Source organism: Cebus imitator, unplaced genomic scaffold (genome assembly GCF_001604975.1).
Source record: "Cebus imitator isolate Cc_AM_T3 unplaced genomic scaffold, Cebus_imitator-1.0 Scaffold3, whole genome shotgun sequence".
NCBI lineage: Eukaryota > Metazoa > Chordata > Mammalia > Primates > Cebidae > Cebus > Cebus imitator.
The window spans coordinates 11620692-11640240 of record NW_016107318.1 but is presented as its reverse complement, the minus strand read 5'-3'; the positions used below and the strand labels follow the sequence as shown (position 1 = coordinate 11640240).

Sequence of the window (19549 nt, the reverse complement as noted above, 5' to 3'; positions counted from 1 at the left end):
TTTTTTGAGAGAGAGTCTTGCTTTGTCACCAGGCGCCAGGCTAGAGTGCAGTGGCGCGATCTCGGCTTACTGCAACCTCCACCTCCCGGGCTCAAGCAATTCTCCTGCCTCAGCCTCCCGAGTAGCTGGGACTACAGGTGTGTGCCACCACGCCCAGCTAATTTTTGTATTTTTTTAGTAGAGAGGGCGTTTCACCATGTTGGCCAGGATGGTTTAGATTTCTTGGCCTTGTGATCCGCCCACCTCAGCCTCCCAAAGTGCTGGGATTACAGGCGTAAGCCATGGCTCCCGGGCCTAAGTTTTTTCTTAATAAATTATTTAAAGACTCTTCTACTTTTGGTTTCAAATATCTTTTTAAAAAATAAATGTGGATAACAAAAGACAGTAGTTATCTTTTTTATAAAGTTCTGATAGTCTAAAATGAAAAAGTTAGATTCCTATCAATCCCCAGTAAAATTTTTTTGTCTGGTCTTTAAAATCCAAGAAGTCTGAGAATCAATGACTTAGATAATTATTTAAAGATACAAGTTTGTATGAATCTGAAAAATCTTCCTGTTTGTTATAATTTAATTTTAATATCAAAGTTATATTACCCAAATGTAATACCATTTTTTTTAATGGTCATTGCTTTCCCCTATAAGCTCAAGTATCTTAATAAATCTTATTCAATCTACCTTGCCTTCAGATTGAAATGGACCTCTATTGAATGTAGAAAATGGAAAGAATTCAATTACTAGATAGAAAGCGTCTTTCAATAAAAAGCAGAAGCCATATATTTTTTTAATCAGCCTAATATAATTTTATTAACTAAATATAATAACTGACTGAAGGCATTCAGTAAATAATGACCAAACATTATTAAAAAGGTAATGGCAACTACTGTGTATAGCATAGTATATAACATATGCAAAGAGATTCCCTTTTCTATATAAGACTTCATATTGAAAAACAGCATCAACTCAAACTTCTTATGGATGCACAAACATTCAGAAAGCAATTACACAAAATTACCAGTGCCCTTTTTAGGGATCAGAATTTGTACTCTCATATTGTAAGAATTTTACTAACACTGATTAATAATGAAGATAAAATTAGCTTTAGAGGATTTAGGTGATAGCTTTAGAGGATTTAGGTGATAACAGAATTCATACAAAGACTCAAATGTAAAAGTCCATAAACCACAACTAATTTTGCTTTCTCATTCCTCCTTCTCCCACTTAAGTTTACAGTTTGACTTAAAGCATTTGGAACTATGCTCTACTGCTCCAAGTATTACTTAAATCTGTATCTTTTGCCCTCCACTTCCTTCTAAGCTCCAATCCATTTCCTGCTTCCTACTTGGATAATTCTATTTGATATACTACAGATAATTCAAACCCTATAAATCTAATACAAATTAAAGACCATACTGCTCTTGCTCCTATAGTGTATATATCAATTAATTAATGAAATCACCATCAATCCATAACACAGACCTTGGAGTTACTCTGAATCATTCTATCATTACCCATATCCAATAGATAATCCATTCTGTTAAATCTTTAATCTTTCTTTTAATTACTTTCTAATCCCTTACTTCTCTAAACACACACTGTTTTTAAGTCAAGCTTACTTCATTTGTTCCAAAAATGTTTTTTTCTAAATATCTCTTGCCTCCCTGACTCCACTGTATTAATTAGAAAGTCTTTTTGCTTATCTAATAATATCAATCCCTGCTTTGATGTTTTCTGGGGTTTTGCAGGACTGGAAATTGAGACTAAAATATTGAATAGCACATAAAGCTGCTATCAGTGTGGTTCCTTTATCATTACAACTTCATCTCCCAACACTGGTCTTTGCCCCTTCATCCATCTTCGCCACGTATCATTAAGAAGCCAAATACAGGGCTGAGCGCAGTGGCTCACACACGTAATCCCAGCATTTTGGAAGGCTAAGGCGAGTGGATCGCCTAAGGTCAGGAGTTCGAGACCAGCCTGGCCAACATAGTGAAACTCCGTCTCTACTAAAAATGCAAAAAATTAGCCGGGTGTGGTGGCAGGCACCTGTAATCCTAGCTACTCGGGAGGCTGAGGCAGGAGAATCGCTTGAACCAGGAGGCGGAGATTGCAGTGAGCCAAGATTATGCCATTGCACTCCAGCCTGAGCAACAAGAGCAAAACTGTCTCAAAAAAAAAAAGAAGCCAAATACATAATGTTTCCTAATCTATGACTTGTTTTTTACATTTCCATGCTTTATACACATTCCACTCTTGCACACTAGAATGTCTTTACCCACCTTTTTAACTCCCAAAATCCTTTGAAACACCTTTAATAACCAAACACCTTCCTAAAACCTGAATGACTTTTCCACTCATCTGTTTCCCCTAGGACTTTGTAAATACGTCAGAATGATGCAGAATATTCATTGGTCTCTCTCTGTAACATAGGATGAGTTCCTCAACGTCAAAGTTAATGACACATCCTATGTTTCTGACGCATCTAGTAGGTATTTAGAACACTACTAGATGGCAATTAGAAATAGACAATTCCCGCCCTCATACACTCTGCCTAATGGGAAGGGGCAGAGTACTGACATAATATATTGGTAGAGAAAACTTCCTTGTACTCGAGCTGAAATCTCAAGAATCAAGGAGCTGTGACAAAAAGAGAAGGATATACAAGTATGAAGAGCATGAGAAACCAAAAAGCCAGCAGAGCTGACACATAGAAAGCCATATGGAAAGAACAAGATGAGGAAGGAGACAAAGAAGTGATGCTATCATACTGAATCTTATAAACAAAGTTAGCAATGTTGGTCTTTGTCCTCAGAACAGGAAGTTGTAAAAAGTTTTATGTAGAGAAAATAAAATATAACAAAATATTAACAGTGGTTGGTTTTTTTTTGTTTTGTTTTGTTTGTTTGTTTTTTGAAACAGGGTCTCACTCTGTCTCAGGCTCCAGGCTGGAGTGCAGTGGCACAATGTCAGCTCACCACAGCCTCAAACTCCCAGGTTTGAGTGGATCCTCCCATCTCAGCTCCCAAGTAGCTGGGACCACAGGCGCAAACCACCATACCTGGCTAATTTTTGTATTTTTTGTAGAGACAGGTTTTTGCCATGTTGCTCAGGCTCTTCTTGAATTCCTGGGCTCAACAGACCCACCTGTCTCACCCTCCCAAAGTGCTAGGATTATAGGTATGCCCCACTGCACGTGACACAACAGTGGTTATCTTTAAATGATATTATTTTCTTTTTTTCCCCTATAATTTCCTAATTTTCTACAACGAATGTCATCATTTTCTTTTAAGAAAAAACATTATAAAGTTTTGAAAGCTCAGGAGAGTTGTGATAAATAAAAGTCCTACTATAATACTTTATTTTTTTTAAGACAGGGTGTCACTCTGTCACCCAGGTTAGGGTGCAGTGGTGTGATCTCAGCTCACCGCTACCTCTGCCTCCCAGGTTCAATCAATCCTCCCACCTCAGGCTCCCAAGTAGCTGGGACTACAAGCACACACTACCACACTAGCTAATTCTGTACTTTTTGTAGTTTTGGGGTCCTTCTATGTTTCCCAGGCTGGTCTTGAAATCCCAGGCTCAAGCAATCTGCCTGCCTCGGCCTCCCAAAGTTGAGGAAAGTCTTCTCTCAAAAGGAAATATAAAATTGAATGCTAAATGAAGAGTTCCAGTTCAATATAAGACTGCAAACCAACACAAATTGCTCTCTCTCCCTCCAGATTAACCTTTGATGTGCCACAAAAATAAGACAAAGGCTGATAGAATCCCCAAAACTATTATAAGTATACCATGACATAAATCTGCACAAACTGTGAGCAACTTCTGAAGAGTGCAGAAAGAAGATAGAGCTGTCTAGATCAGAGAAAGCTAGGGACTATGGGTGAGGGATAAATTATGGGGAAAAAGCCTTTTTAGTTGTATCCATATCTCAATCTCACACTGGTCTGGGCTGATCAATGTTTACCAGGTAACAACTGTAAGGCAGAAAAGCAACAAAATCTTGAAATTTTGTTATTAATTAGTGAAATAATTCTAAAAAGTCTCTGATAAGTAGTTTGCATTGTCTATTTTGTGGTTCAAGAATGTTAGAAAAATTATCTGAAATCAGAAACAATGGACAAATAGGCCACAAAGTTTTTGCCAGTAATTAATAATATTAGATTATCTCAGATTTTTCAAAAAACATAATTTTCTAAGCTCAGAAAATGTTAATGTAACACAAGCCAAATAATCAAAAACTAAAATCATAGTACTTAAAATAATTTCAAAGTACAGACATAGCCAGTCATGGTGGCTCACGTCTGTAATCCAACCATTTTGGAAGGCTGAGGTGGGTAGATCACCTGAGGTCAGGAGTTCGAGACCAGCCTGGCCAACATGGTGAAACCCCATCTCTACTAAAAATACAAAAATTAGCCGGGCACAGTAGTGGGCGCCTGTAGTCCCAGCTACCTGGGAGGCTGAGGCATGAGAATCACTTCCACCCAGTCTCAAAAACAAAAACAAAAAAAAGGACAGACATATGCTCAACATCATTATACATTTTTTTAATATTTCTAATATTCTGTTGTGAAAAACAGCAAAGGAGAAAGGACTTACAGAGTGCCTACACACATTGATTATGAGTAACATATACACAAGGAACAACAAACTGCAGAAGGCTGCAGGAGGCCTCTGAGGAGGAAGGCCTCTCCATGCCTCATGTTCTGGCGCAGGGTGACCTAGGCTCTGTTACCATAAACATTGTGCTCAAGGACATAAAACCCCTTCGTAGCACTATGACATAGGCAGACTTGTAGGTTCCTTGTAAGGCCCACGTTCCATCAACTGTACATAGATAATAAGTGAAATATGTTCCTGTTTTGTGAAACTCCCAAACTGCCACTGTTATCAATTCTTAGAATGACACACCAGTTCTGGTTCATTGATTCAGTTGCAGCTCACTGATTAACTCCACCATCACCCTCTCCCCACCATTACTCCACCCCTACCCTGTAGATCAAAGTGATTGTAAACAATAAATAGTGTGGATGATCAGAGTTCTGGGCCTTCACTGTCTCCTCCAAAGAAATGAGTGATGGCCCCCTGGTCCCACCATCTCTCTTAATCTGTCTATTTCTCATTCCTTCATTGCCACCGAACATGGGGTACCCATGGGTGACATAGGGCTGGTTCCCTACAATATTCTAAATAAGAGTTATTCAATTAATTATCCTTTAATTTAGCAGTTAAGTATCTGTTTCTTGTGATGGGAAGTAATAAAAATATAAGTACTAAGCAATTATGGTTATATAGTTACATAATAATGGACAATGGGATATTATTTAGAATGGCTAAGGTATCACTTTACATAAGAAAATCACTTTAAGAACAGACCTCAACTATATAAACCTCAATCTTTTACCTTTAAATTGATTGCTAAATATCCTGTAACTAATTTTCCATGAAAATTTTTTTTACTGGCCTTCCCAATAATTATGAACTCTTAAACAGTAGAGAACAGGTCTTTTATTCTCCACATCTTGACACACACACATGCTTTATAGTAAGGACTCAGTAAATACTGATTCCGAAGAAAAAGAATCCTTGAGGCCAGGTGCAGAGGCTCATGCCTGTAATCCCAGCATTTGGGGAGGCTGAGGCACATAGCTGAGATTACAGGTACCCACCACCATGCCCAGCTATTTTTTTTGTATTTTTAGTAGAGATGGGGTTTCCCCATGTTGGCCAGACTGGTCGTAAACTCTTGACCTCAGGTGATCCGCCTGCCTTGGCCTCCCAAAGTGCTGATAAATCTTAAAAAAGTGCCCAGAAGAGCCCAAAACATAGCATCAAAATAAGACTGAATCTATGTAACATCCTAAGGGAGTTCCATATTATACATTTCTTTAAAAAAACTGCCAACATTTTTAATTTCCTTCTGCAAAGTTAGATTTAATTGATCATTTTCAGCCTAAAACTATAGAGATAATATTATCACAAAGATAATATTCCCATTCATCCAGATTAAGTTTTATAAAATTTTCCACTATTGAGATGTACTTGACAAAAATAAGATCTGTATGTGCAGTTGAAAAAAAATTATCAGTAGGAGGAGGGAGAGTAGAATAATTGAATATTCAGTATATTATCAAAAAGAATATGATATGTTTTAGAAATACTCTTTTAAAGACTAAAACAGAATAGAGACAGTCTTATTCCTTGCTTCCAGCAAAATCTATACCTGCCAACTAAAGCAGTTAGCTATTTAACACTATGGTTATTTTCAGTTTCAATAATGGCCTAAATAATAAAGCAGTTGCCAGAAAGGACTGTCAGGTATCAATAAAAAAAAAAAAAAAAAAAAGTCCTGTATTATGGATGAATTAAAAAATCAACATCAACAAGGTAGAATGCTGCAAAATAAAAAAAACATAATTTTAAACATGATTCCTCAATTCTTTCTGTGTACCACTAAATGTTCAATTTCCTAAGTCATGAATAATTCATATGTAAGTTTATAGATAACTGCAAAGGTTTATATTATGGAAAGTTACAGTGAATTAAGAATATTTCAAATGCATCACTTCATATTTTTAGAATATGTTCAACAACAGTAATTCATATTGCTTACTCATCTGTCTATCTCCATAGCTGATGGCTTCTGCCAGAGGGCTCCATCCCTGAGCATTTTTCACCTTGACTGGAGCATTGTGAGCCAAAAGTAAATGGGCACATTCTGCAATATAAAGCAGTGATAATATCAAACATCATGTAATTTTTAGAATCTTTAAATATAAATATATAAAACTTTAATATACCAAATTAATATAAACAGATGAAATAAACACTGTACCAAGTAGAATTATATAATCCAAAAAATTCCTATGTATCTAAACCAGGTAATTTCAGATCCCTAGATTCAAAAAGTATCCATTCTACTACCTAAAAATAAATTGGATCTCTCTGCAAAGAGAGTATCATGTTCCGGCTGGGCGTGGTGGCTCACGCCTGTAATCCCAGCACTTTAGGAGGCAGAGGCTGGCGGATCACGATCAAGACCATCTTGGCCAACATGGTGAAACCCCGTCTCTGCTAAAAAATACAAAAACTATCTGGGCGCAGTGGCGTGCGCCTGTAGTTCCAGCTACTCAGGAGGCTGAGGCAGGACAATTGCTTGTACGCGGGAGGCAGAGGTTGCGGTGAGCGGAGATCAGGCCACTGCTCTCCAGCCGGGCGCCTGGAGACAGAGGGAGACTCTGTCTGAAAAAAAACAAAAGTATCATGTTCCCTAATAATTGTCCCCAAGAGTATTTTTTTAATGTTTTCACAATCTAAAAGACAACCCAAGAACTTCAAGAGTGATTCACATCCAAATATCTATCAGGTATTAAGACCCAAAAGAGGATTTGTATGTCCATAATGTCAAGTAGGAAGTTTATTATTTCAGAAAAAAAGGTGTTTTCAAAAAGAGTCAGTAATGTTTCCAATAAACACTTAGTTTTCAAAGTTTTTAATTCCTATGGTTTGGAAAAATATTCAAAAAAGGGCAAAACTCGGCTTAGGATACAAGGACAAATCTAAATAGTTTTTCAAATAATCAAAAGAAATCTAAGGTATAGACTTTCTATAGGTTGAGAAAACTTTTTTAAAATTAAAAATAAAAAGTTTATTAACAGGAAAAAAGTTAAAACTGAGGCCCACGGGAAATTTAGGTAAGACAGCCATCCATCCATTCATTCAATCGATAATTCAGCAAATATTTACCAAATGTTCATTATATGCCATTTCTAAATAACGAGTACTCAATAAGGTATTGCTATCAGACAGCATACTTCCTATGTTGGAATATAACATGTAAATTAATAAATAGAAAAGAAAAACAATGCAAGATAATGGTAACTGCTTTGAAAGAAATAAGGGTGTTAAGACAGTGTAATGTGGGTTGGCTAAGGGGGAAAACAAATGGCACTACTTTAGTACTATTCCTAGCGATACAAGAAGCAACTATACTAGTGAGGAGCTTTATTACCATAATGTAAAATAAATACAGAAATTTCATAGAAGTGTTTAAATCCGGTAACAGTATATAAGAATATATGTACATAGATGTTTATTTTAGTGTTGTTTGTATGGCAATTATATTGGAAACAAAGTGAATGCCCAAAGTAGGGTAATAATAGATATGTCACATTTACATTACAGTAATAATATATTATCAGTTTTTAAAAAATCGAGTCATATCAAAAGCACAGAGAGGACAGCTTTAATGGTTAGCCAAATTTGGGAAATTTTGCATCAAAAATAATAATGGCTAACTAGTTTTAACACATTGAAAAAAACTGATAAGCTCATAACATCAAGAAATAAAAGGGAAGGCAATAAGTTCTAATTTACAGAATAATGCAATGTTACCTAATAAATGTAGAAAAAATGATAACATTAGAAAATTTAACAAAATACCCCAAGTAATAACTGATTTAGGCAAGGGTCTTTATTGAATGCTAAAGTCACTAGGTAAAAGGCTTTATGCTGGGAATAGGATATTCACATGGAACCAAAGTATTGTCGCAAGAATATTTACTAATAACAAACAAAAAAATGTTCCTTTAAAATGGATATATTTGAAGATTATCACTTAAACACATGATCTAACTTATCGGCAATTACTAATGAAATAATCTGAATTTGTGTTTCCAATGTGACAAAGTTCCTAATATCACCTATGAAGTATTCTATCCAGAAATGTTTAACCTGAATCTAATAAAGCCTCTATAGCTAACTTTCAATTCACAGAAAAAACAAAGGATAAAGACATGGAGAGAAAAGTTAAGAAACACGGAGAGAAAATGATCAGGCAAATCTGAGAGAAAGGACATTCTGCAAGTTAACTAGTCAAGACTTTTAAAACAGTTGGGCACAAAGGTAGGGAAAAGGTGGGCAAATTGCTCTAGATTACAAGACATAACAACCAAATGCAATGAGTGACCCTCAACTGGGTCATGTTTCAATATAAAAAACCTACAAATGACATTCTGGGAACAACTAGAGAAATCTCAATATGCATTAGCTATCAGATGATATTTTAACAACCTAATTAATTTCCTTGGTGTGATAATGATAATATGGTTATGAAGGAGAATGTCTTATTCTTAGAGGTTTATGCAAGTATTTGGGGGTAAAATGTCATGATATCTACATCTGGTTTTCAAATGGTGTAACAAAAATAATATATATACCATACAGGTCGGGCACAGTGGCTCATGCCTGTACTCCCAACACTTTCGGAGACCGAGGCGGGTGGATCACCTGAGGTCAGGAGTCTGAGACCAACCTGGCCAACATGGTGAAACCTGTCTCTACTAAAACAAAAAAAAATTAGCCAGTTTGTTGTCACTGGCCTGTACTCCCACCTACTATGGAAGCTGAGGCAGGAGAATTGGTTGAATCCAGAAGACAGAGTTTGCAGTAAGCTGAGATTATGCCACAGAGAGATACTCAGGCTCAAAAAAACAAACAAATCAAACAAACAACAACAATAAAATATATATATAAGACATACAAATTAAAATATGACACATGTTAACAATTATTGAGTCTATGTGGAAAGTATTTCAGTGTTTGCTGTGATAATCTTTCAATTGTGGGGATATATTTAAAATTCTTCATAATAAAATGTTGAGAAAGATAAAGAAATTAAATCAATCAAAAAAAGGAATCAATTAGAGCCATCTCAACAGGGTTAAAGGAATTTTCACAGTGTATTCCTGATATAATTTACCTGCTCGATACAGTATATTATTATTGCATTGTTTAAAAATGAATGAGCAAGCCTGTGTGCAGTGGCTCATACCTGTAATCCCAGCACTTTGGGAGGCAGAAGTGAGCAGATGACCTGAGGTCGACAGTTCAAGACCAGCCTGGCCAACATGGTGAAACCCTATCTCTACTAAAAATACAAAAAGTAGCCAGGTGTGATGGCACACACCTGCAATCCCAGCTACTCAGGAGACTGAGGCAGGAGACTCATTTGAACCCTGGAGGCAGAGGTTGCAGTGAGTTGAGATTGTGTCATTACACTCCAGCCTGGGCAACAGAGTGAGCCTGTGACTCAATACATAAATAAATAAATAGAATGAGTAAAAAAGTACATACATGAGTGTGTGTGTTCAGACACATGCACAAATATTTCTATATAATAATAAGCATAGAGAAAAGTATGTAAGAATATCCAGCAGGTTTTAACATGTGTTACCATGTTTATTGGGAAGAGGAGAAATACAAAGAGGGGATGATAGCCAAGATAAAAAGAAAATCTTTAAAAAAGTAATAAAAACAAATGGACCCATCCCCCAAAAAATCATTTATAATTATGTTTGTATGTATACATGTATAGGGGAATGTAAACATGTAAGATACTTACAAACTTCTAGGGCTATTTCATGGTAAACTGTTGAAAGAAAAGAAAAATATGGCAAAGTACTATCTGTAGTGATTCTACTTCCAGGAAAACAAACAAAGTCTCTGTGTTGTAAGTAAAGAGTATGATATAAAAGGACATCCATGAAGCTGTAAATGTTAACTACATCAGGAAAAAAAAGTAGAGAGATGATGCTTTTATATATCTATGTATTGTATTATTTCAACTACTTCAACACACCTGGATTACTAACCAAAAAAATCATTAAAGAAAAAAATGGACCAGGTGCGGTGGTGGCTCATGCCTGTAATCCCAGTACTTTGGGAGGCTGAGGCAGGCAAATCACGAGGTCAGAATATCGAGCGGCCTGACCAACATGGTAATACGCCAGTCTCCACTAAAATTACAAAAATTAGCCAGGCATGATGGTGCACTCCTATAGTCCCAGCTACTCAGGAGGCAGAGACAGGAGAATCGCTTGAGGCGGATGTTGTAGTGAACCGAGACCACACCATTGCACTCCAGCCTGGGCAACAGATCGAGACTCCATCTCAAAAAAGAAAAAAATAATAATTTAAAAATATTAAAAAGAGGTTTGCACAACAATATCTAAAGCAATACCATAGGATTCATATAAAATTTATATATTATGCTAAACATATCAACAATGTTTCCGATATGCCACAAACCAGGCAGAACAGCCGCCCTTCACTCACTAGTCACAACTCAACTAAAGTAGAGATTAGCAACTAACAAAAAAATCAGATAATCATAGATATGCTGATAACCTATGACATATTCTTAAAAAAAAAAAGAACTGGATCATTCAAATGTCTTTTCTCAGTAATGTTAACAATGCATAAGAAGAAGGTGGTTAACAACTTGGTACTAAGGCTTAAAGGATGCATAAATATGCCAGGAAGAAGTCAAGACTTGAGGATTGTAGACAAATGCAAATTATGAGAAATAAAAATCACACATTAAGGCTGGGCACAGCAGCTCAGGCCTGTAATCCCAGCACTTTGGGAGATTAAGGTGGGCAGATCACCTGAGGTAAGGAGTTTGAGACTAGCCTGGCCAACATGGCAAAACCCTGTCTCTATTAAAAATAAAAAAATTAGCCAGGCATGCTAAAAATTAGCTGTGGTTGCATTCGCCTGTAATCCCAGCTACTCGGGAGGCTGAGGCAGGAGAATTGCTTGAGCCTGGGAGGCAGAGGTTGCAATAAGCTGAGATCATGCCACTGCACTCTAGCCTGGTGACAGGGCGAGGCTCTGTCTCAAAAATCAAAAAAACCAAAAAAAAAAAAAAAAAATCACGTTAATAAGCAAGAACTATAAAGGTGATCAAATATAGAGAGAATGAATGAGAAAAATAGGATAGTTGAAAATAACAGAGTATCTGGAGTTATTGTTATTAAAGTGAGAAACCATATTAATTCTAAAGTTACTTTAGGGAAAAATTAAAAATTGCAGATACAAAAAAAGACTGAAAATAAATTAAAAGTTGCAGCAACTGGTTTGAAAGACCTTTCTCTGATGTTTTCAACCAAAAGGATGAGAATTAAAGATTAGTTTTTCTATATCATCTCATAAAAATTCCTGAAACCGTCTTTAAGTATAATATTATTCTTCATTTCCATCCTGATCCATAGTTCAAAAACCTCCCACGTCCATTGACTAATATTAGTCAATGGACTCAGAAATTCAGAAAAAATCAGTCTTCTGTGGTGAAAAACTAACGTTATTCAGTAGGTTAAGATGAGTAAGAGAAGGGAAGCATGCAGCAGAGTAAAAGATTCTCTTTACTTCAATCAAAATATCATTTGAATGTCCTGGGAAATTTTGTTGTGTTTACAGACAGGTACACAAACAGAAAGTGCCCTTCAACAATGAATCACTAAAGGTACAGTGTATCTTAAAAGGAGAAGATAAAAGAGAATAGACTATGTAGGCCGAACAAGGATATAATGTGAAAGCAATGTATAGAACACTAAGCAGGCCAGGAGCAGTGGCTCACACTTGTAATCACAGCACTTTGGGAGGCCAAGGCAGGTGAATCGCTTGAGGTCAGGAGTTCAATACCAGCCTGGCCCACTTTGTGAAACCTTGGTTCTACCAACAATACAAAAATTAGCCAGGCATGGTAACACATGCCTGTAATCCCAGATACTACTAGGGAGGCTGAGGTGGGAGAATCACTTGAACTTGAGAGGTGGAGGGTGCAGTGAGTCAAGATCATGCCACTGCACTCCAACCTGGGTGACAGAGCAAGACTCCAACTCAAAATAAAAAAGAACACTAAGCATAAAGTACATGTTTTATTTTCCACTACACATTCCAGTCTCACTCTTGTGCAACCAAATATCAAAAATATAAACAGACTTTCAAGTTTGTTTTGTTTATTTTAAAAAGAGAATAACACACACACAGCCATATAAAGAAGGAAAAAAAGAGTGCACGACTGGAAAAATGTAAATGGATCAGTATGTTATTGGTTGTGTCTATTCTATTTGAAAAGGATTCAGAAACAACAAATACCAACATTATTTGCAGATCCTGAATCATCAAACCAAGTGTTTCCCAAAATACATCCCACAGAATTCTAGGCTGTCAAGAAACTCGTGAAAAAGAGCAAACAAATAACTATGGGGAACTCTGACCACTATGTCCAACACATGCCCCAACGTGAAACATTATCATGCATATTAGCATATCAAATTTCTAACAAGTTCTGCAATGAAGAAAACTTTTTAACTTTTATTTACCGAATATTTTTCAAATCGATTTGATCTGGAAACTCTTTATTTTCTTCTAAATAGCTATCAATATCCCATGAAACTAATGTGGTTTTTCTTCTGTACTTCAATTGATGCAAAGAAACTAACGTTTTATGAAACACATTTTAATTTGTTGTTGTTGTTGTTGAAACAAAGTCTCGCTTTGTCATCCAGGCTGCAATGCTATGGTACAATCTCGGCTCCCTGCAACCTCCACCTCTTGGTTCAAGTGATTTTCCTTTCTCAGCCTCCCAGGTAGCTGGGATTACAGACATGCGCCACCATGCCCAGCTAATTTTTGTATTTTTAGTAGAGATGGAGTTTCACCATGGTGCTCAGGCTGGTCTCAAACTCCTGACCTCAAGTGATCTGCCCACTTCAGTCTCCCAAAGTGCTGGGATTACAGACATGAGCCACCACACCTGTCTGAAATACATTCTAAAACAGGCTGATACAAACCTATGATGAAGCATAATAGTACGTCTATCTAAAATTAGAATACCCTCTGTCAGAATATATTTGAGTGGAAAAATAAACTAAAATTAGAACTCTAAACCAGAGATGGCAGATAGGCTTTATTTCACATTCAAATTCTGGTAAATCCATATTAACTACTAAAGAGCTAAATTAGGAAGGATTCCAGAATAGCAATCAGATTTGGCAAGCTGCATGTTGGCCAACTTTGATATAGATCATATCCTTTCTGAACGGTTCTCAGTGAAAAAAAGGGCAAAACGATACACCATAAATACAGATTTTAGAGCCAGACACTCCATGTTGAAATTGAAACTCAGCTACTTTACTCTGGGCAAGTTTTGGGGCTAACGTTTTTCTTCCTTAAAATGGGGATAATAATAGTACTTTACTTACATGGTTAAGAGTTAAATGAGTAAATATGTGGAAAGTACTAGGAAAAGCATTTGATATACTGTAAATAATAAATTCCAGTTATTTTCTAAAGTTCTAATCCAATGTTCTTTGAAAAAAAAGGATAAGTTTTTATTGATCTAATTCAACTGACTATATCTGACATGTTTTCACCAAGGTTGCTTGAGATGTCAATCATGGCCTGCCCTATCCATATTCCTGCTAAACTAAACATACTTCCTCTGTATTCCTGATTCCCTCTCCTATCCCCAAATCTCACCCAAGTCAGTCCAGCTAAAGCTAATTTCACAGAAGCAAATACCCATCCTAAAGACAGATAATTCACAAGTCTGCCATCACCCATCACTTGTGGCTTGGCTTGAGATGAACTGGATCCATCAAACTTTTTGCTCAGAAATTTGGGAACCTAAGAAACCAATCTAGTGGTGAATGCTGAAACCGGAATGTCATTAAAACTTAGGATCCTAAAAGAGTTATTTTAGCTCTGTTCAATTTCAGTAAAAAGGCAATCATGAAAAAGGAGGAATACTGCAGATATAAAGAACTGCAGATACACCATAAGAGATAGAAAGATGAGGCCGGGCGCGGTGGCTCACCCCTATAATCCCAGCACTTTGGGAGGCCAAGGTGGGTGGATCACTAGGTCAAGAGATCGAGACCATCCTGGTCAACATGGTGAAACTCCGTCTCTACTAAAAATACAAAAAAAATTAGCTCGGCATGTTGGCACAACCCGTAGTCCCAGCTACTCAGGAGGCTGAGGTAGGAGAATTTTGCGGTGAGCCGAGATTGCGCCATTGCACTCCAGCCTGGGTAACAAGAGCGAAACTCCGTCTCAAAAAAAAAAAAGAGATAGAAAGATGATAAGGAAACAGATAGGGGAATGACTGATTCCTCCAAACATCTTGGTTCCCACTCTTCCTGAGACCTGGCTGGTCCCTACTTCTTGAGTTTCTCGAATATGTAGTTTTTTAATGAATTTCTCTTTACTTGGAAGTTATTCCAGTTAATATTCCTTGTAAGAAGAAAAAAGAAGCCATAATATGGAAGATGCATATTTGAATCACCAATTATATAGAATTAAAATTAAAATTAAGGTCAGGCACAGTGACTCACATCTGTAATCCCAGTGCTCTGGGAGGCCCAGGAGGGAGGACTGTTTGGGGCCAGGAGTTTGAGAACACCCTGGGCAACACAGTGAGACCACATCTCTAAAAATAAATTTAAAAGTTAATTAGGTATGGTGGTATGTGCCTCTAGTCCTTGTTAGTTGGGAGGCTGGAAACAAGAAGGTCACTTGAGGCCAGGAGTTTGAAGCCACAGTGAGCTAGGATCACACCACTATACCCCAGCCTGGGCAACAGAGCAAGACCCTGTTTCTAAAATAAAAATTATATTATCCTGAGGATCATATGCTTCATTTAAACATTTGAACTTCAAAACCAAACTAGCAAAAGTACTTTGTTTTTCAACAAAACAAATTCAACCCATGGCAACACAGTGAGAACCTGTCTCTACATAAAATGAAAAAATTAGCTGGGCATGGTGGCATGTGCCTATAGTCCCAGCCACCTGAAGGCTGAGGTGGGAGGATCACTGGCGCTCAGGAGTACAAGACTGCAGTGACCCCATGATTGCATCACTGCACTTCAGCCAGGGGAGAAGAGCAAGACCATGTCTCAAAATAAAAACAAGTTCTAGCAATATCCCTGGGTCACTATACATTCAAATGTTTATACTGACAGATACATTATATCATATAACAACAAGAGATGTTCATAATGATACTTCTAGATCATTGAAAAAAAAAGTTAGCAGAAGTTCATTAGCCTGTTTAAAAACACAGAATTATATTTCTTTTAAAAATTTTATCAAACACATTTAAAATATAAAAATCTAGTACTCAAAGAATTGCTATTTAGCTATCTAAAATCCTCACTTTCCAGAACAACTGGGGATCTAAATAACTAAAGTTTTACTGCACTTAGGAATAACCTACAAAAGTAGACATCTTTTAAATCACCTGCCTATAAGTTTTCTTTAAATTAAAGAATATCTTAATAAATACTTAATAAACAAGTATTAAGTTTTTGCAATTATCTACCATACAAAAGGCTTAATTTATGACTTTAAGTATATAAAATATTATATATTTAAAATCATATAAAACTCTAATATGAAAAGTATTATAATAAATCTTAATATTTGGAAATAAGTCTTCTAAAATTATAAATTCCTGCTTGATAAAATAAGTAAGGGGAAAAAATATAGTTTCAAAAGACATAATGGTTAGTACAGGATTTCCACTAACACTTTTTAAAAAGTACTATAGAGCTTTGCGGCTTTCAGCTTGGAGGAGGCCACAGTGCAACTTCCTTCGGTTGTCCCGAATCCGGTTCATCCGACACCAGCTGCCTCCACCATGCCGCCAACAAAAAAAAAGGGGGGGGGGGCTATAGAAAACAAGAAATATTTACTAATTTCAATATAGTAAATTATAAGTTCAAGTAACAAAATAATCAATTTTGAGTTTTTAAAAACTCAGAAGACAAAACTGATCTTAAAAATTTTAAATTGACTACACATAATTGAAGTTAAACATTAAAAAGAAAATATTTACTAACCTTTATTTCCTAACATCACAGCAAGGTGTAAAGGAGTATTTCCTAAAAAGAAATAAAATAAATAAATTAGAAGGTATAAAAACATAAGAACATTTACTTAAAAGTGGGTTCAATTCCTTCAGAAATTTCACTGGCAGATTTTAAGCAAAAATGATATGACTGCAAAATAATATTGCTTATATATCAAATTTAAAGTCAGAAGATACCATGGTTTCTAAGTACAATGTACTCCCCAACCCCTCCAAAATAAGGATATCCATTTTGAGATTTCTTTTTCGAACAGATTTCACAGATTCCTTTTGCTGCTCATTTCTCTTTCACATTATTCTTTGTTCATTTAGCAAACAATTTAATACCTAGTCACCCTTGGGGACAAAAATCAATAAAACCCAATCCCAGTCTTCAAGTTGTTCAGAAGTCTTCTGTTAGAGACAAATATGAAAATAAATAATAATTATTATTTATTAAATAGAAGGGACTGTAGCATGACAGTGGAACATACAGCAGATCTCATAACTTTGCAGAGAGTTAAATATTGAAGAATGGACCACACTGAAATGAGTCTTAAAGAATTTGTTAGAAATCTGTAGGTGAACAAAAGCAACAAGTCAGCACTCCAGATTTTCTTTTTTAAGTTATCCAAATCACACTCAAGTACAGGAAAAATTTATATTTGGGAAACAAACAAAAAGTTATCATTAGTGAGGGTAAAGAAGTTATGGAAAACCGTAAAGAATGAAATTGGAAAGATGAGCAAAAGACAGACTTGAAAGCTATGCTACGAAGTTTGGACTATATCCTATAGCTGATGTTATAGAATGACTAATTTAAATTTCAAAATGATACCCTAAGACACACTTATGGTCTAAAAGTTAAACCAACAGTAATATTTGAAAATAAAAAGTAAATAAAATCTGCTAAATTTCACACATTAGCAATTTTACAGAAGTGAAGTCATCACATCAACAATTCTGACCAAAATAATTAGCTAAACATTATCAAGGGATCATATGCAGCATGAAATAAACTACTTTATCTCAGAGATGTGTGTGTGATATACTCCAATCTCTTAGTGTGACAAGAGATCCTCCATGATTCTCTCTCTCCCCCCCGCCACACACACATACACACACACATTTTGCTCAATAAAGGCAAAATGGAATGGGAATTTTTGGCAAAGTCAGCAAAATACTATTTTGAGCAAAATTTATAAAACAACACAAATAAATTTACTACATTAAAGTCATCTCCATGGCTGGGTGCAGTGGCTCACGCCTGTAATTCCAACAAGGCAGCCAGATCACCTGAGATCAGGAGTTTAAGACCAGCCTGGCCAACATGGTAAAATCGCATCTCTACTAAAAATACAAAAATTAGCCAGTTATGGTGGCATTCTCCTGTACTCCCAGCTACTCGAGAGGCTGAGGCAGGAGAATCACTTGAACATGGAGACAGAGGTTGCAGTGAGCTGAGATCACTTCATTTCACTCCAGCCTGGGCGACAAGAGTGAAACTCTGTCTCAAAATTAATAAATAAATAAAATAAAGTCATCTCTGTAAGTAACTTTACCAAAACCCAAACAAAACCAAACCCTGAATTACAGAATATCTCTTGATCTTAACTAGGGACAAAAAACAAGACAGATTTGGAGATATAAGTCACATTTTTTCAGAAATATGAACTGGTGGTACAAATTTTCATTGGTACTTAGTACTTTAACATGAAATATGCAATGAAGAAAAGTATCTTTCATTATAGGTATTTTTATATATGAATTTAGTAAAACTGACTTCCCTCTCCCCCCATGTTGAAATTACATACCTATATCATGAAGACATTAAAGAAACACCCCTTCTCCTCACAAACAACTCTATGTCTGCAATTTTTCAATTTTCCCCAAAGGATGTATAAAGTTAGAGACAATCAAGTGAATTTTCTGCATTAAAACTCTCAGTAAAGCACAATTTTCCCTGCCAACTAATATGTTCAGTTCAAATAAAATAAAAATGCTTAAGAACAATTTTTGTGTGTGTGTGTGTGACAGAGTCGCATTCTGTTGCCCAGGCTGGAGTGCATGGCCGATCTCAGCTCACTGCAACCTCTGCTTACTAAGTTCGAGTGGTTCTCCTGCTTCAGACTCCCGAGTAGCCGGGATTATAGGCGAGTGCCACTACTCCCGGCTACTTTTTATATTGTTAGTAGAGACAGGTTTCATCATGTTGGCCAGGCTGGTCTCAAACTCCTGACCTCAGGTGATCTGCCCGCCTTAGCCTCCCAAAGTGCTGGAATTACAGGCATGAACCACTGCGCCCGGCCCTTAAGAACAATTTTAAACACTGATAGACTATACACTGATAGATCAGGAGCCATCTGTGGGTTAGATTCATACACTATTCAGTGCCCTCAGTCTTCACCATAATAGAAGGTTAAAAAAAATCAACATGAGTAACTTCTCTTCCTTCTTTTCAGAGGAAGGTCCTCTTCCTTCTTTTCAAAATATTGAACTAAATTTCCTAAGTTTGCATTCACATTCGATGATAATTTACCAATATCAAAAAGTAATCCCAAAAAGCAAACAAACTTGGCCAGGCGCAGTGGCTCAAGCCTACAATCACCATACTTTGGGAAGATGAGGTGAACAGATCACTTGAGGCAAGGAGTTTCAGACCAGCCTGGCCAACATGGCAAATCCCTGTCCCTACTAAAAATAGCTGGGTGTGGTAGTGCACACCTGTAATCCAGCTACTTGGGAGGCTGAAGTAGAAGAATCACTTGAGTCCGGGTGGCGGAGGTTGCACTGAGCCCAGATGGCGGCCTTGCACTCCAGCTGAGGCAACAAAGTGAGACCCTGTCTCAAAATTT

General features: G+C 36.6%; 1 protein-coding gene across 1 annotated transcript in view; it reads right to left on the bottom strand.

Annotated features, from left to right (window-relative positions):
* Window positions 1-19549, bottom strand: part of ANKRD13C (ankyrin repeat domain 13C) — a 101949-nt gene that overhangs the window by 63370 nt on the left and 19030 nt on the right. The window contains exons 2-3 of the mRNA XM_017531948.2: window positions 16687-16728; window positions 6610-6714 (exon numbers count right to left, since the gene is read on the bottom strand). Coding sequence (XP_017387437.1) covers window positions 6610-6714; window positions 16687-16728 — 147 coding nt within the window. The remainder of the gene's footprint in view (window positions 1-6609; window positions 6715-16686; window positions 16729-19549) is intronic.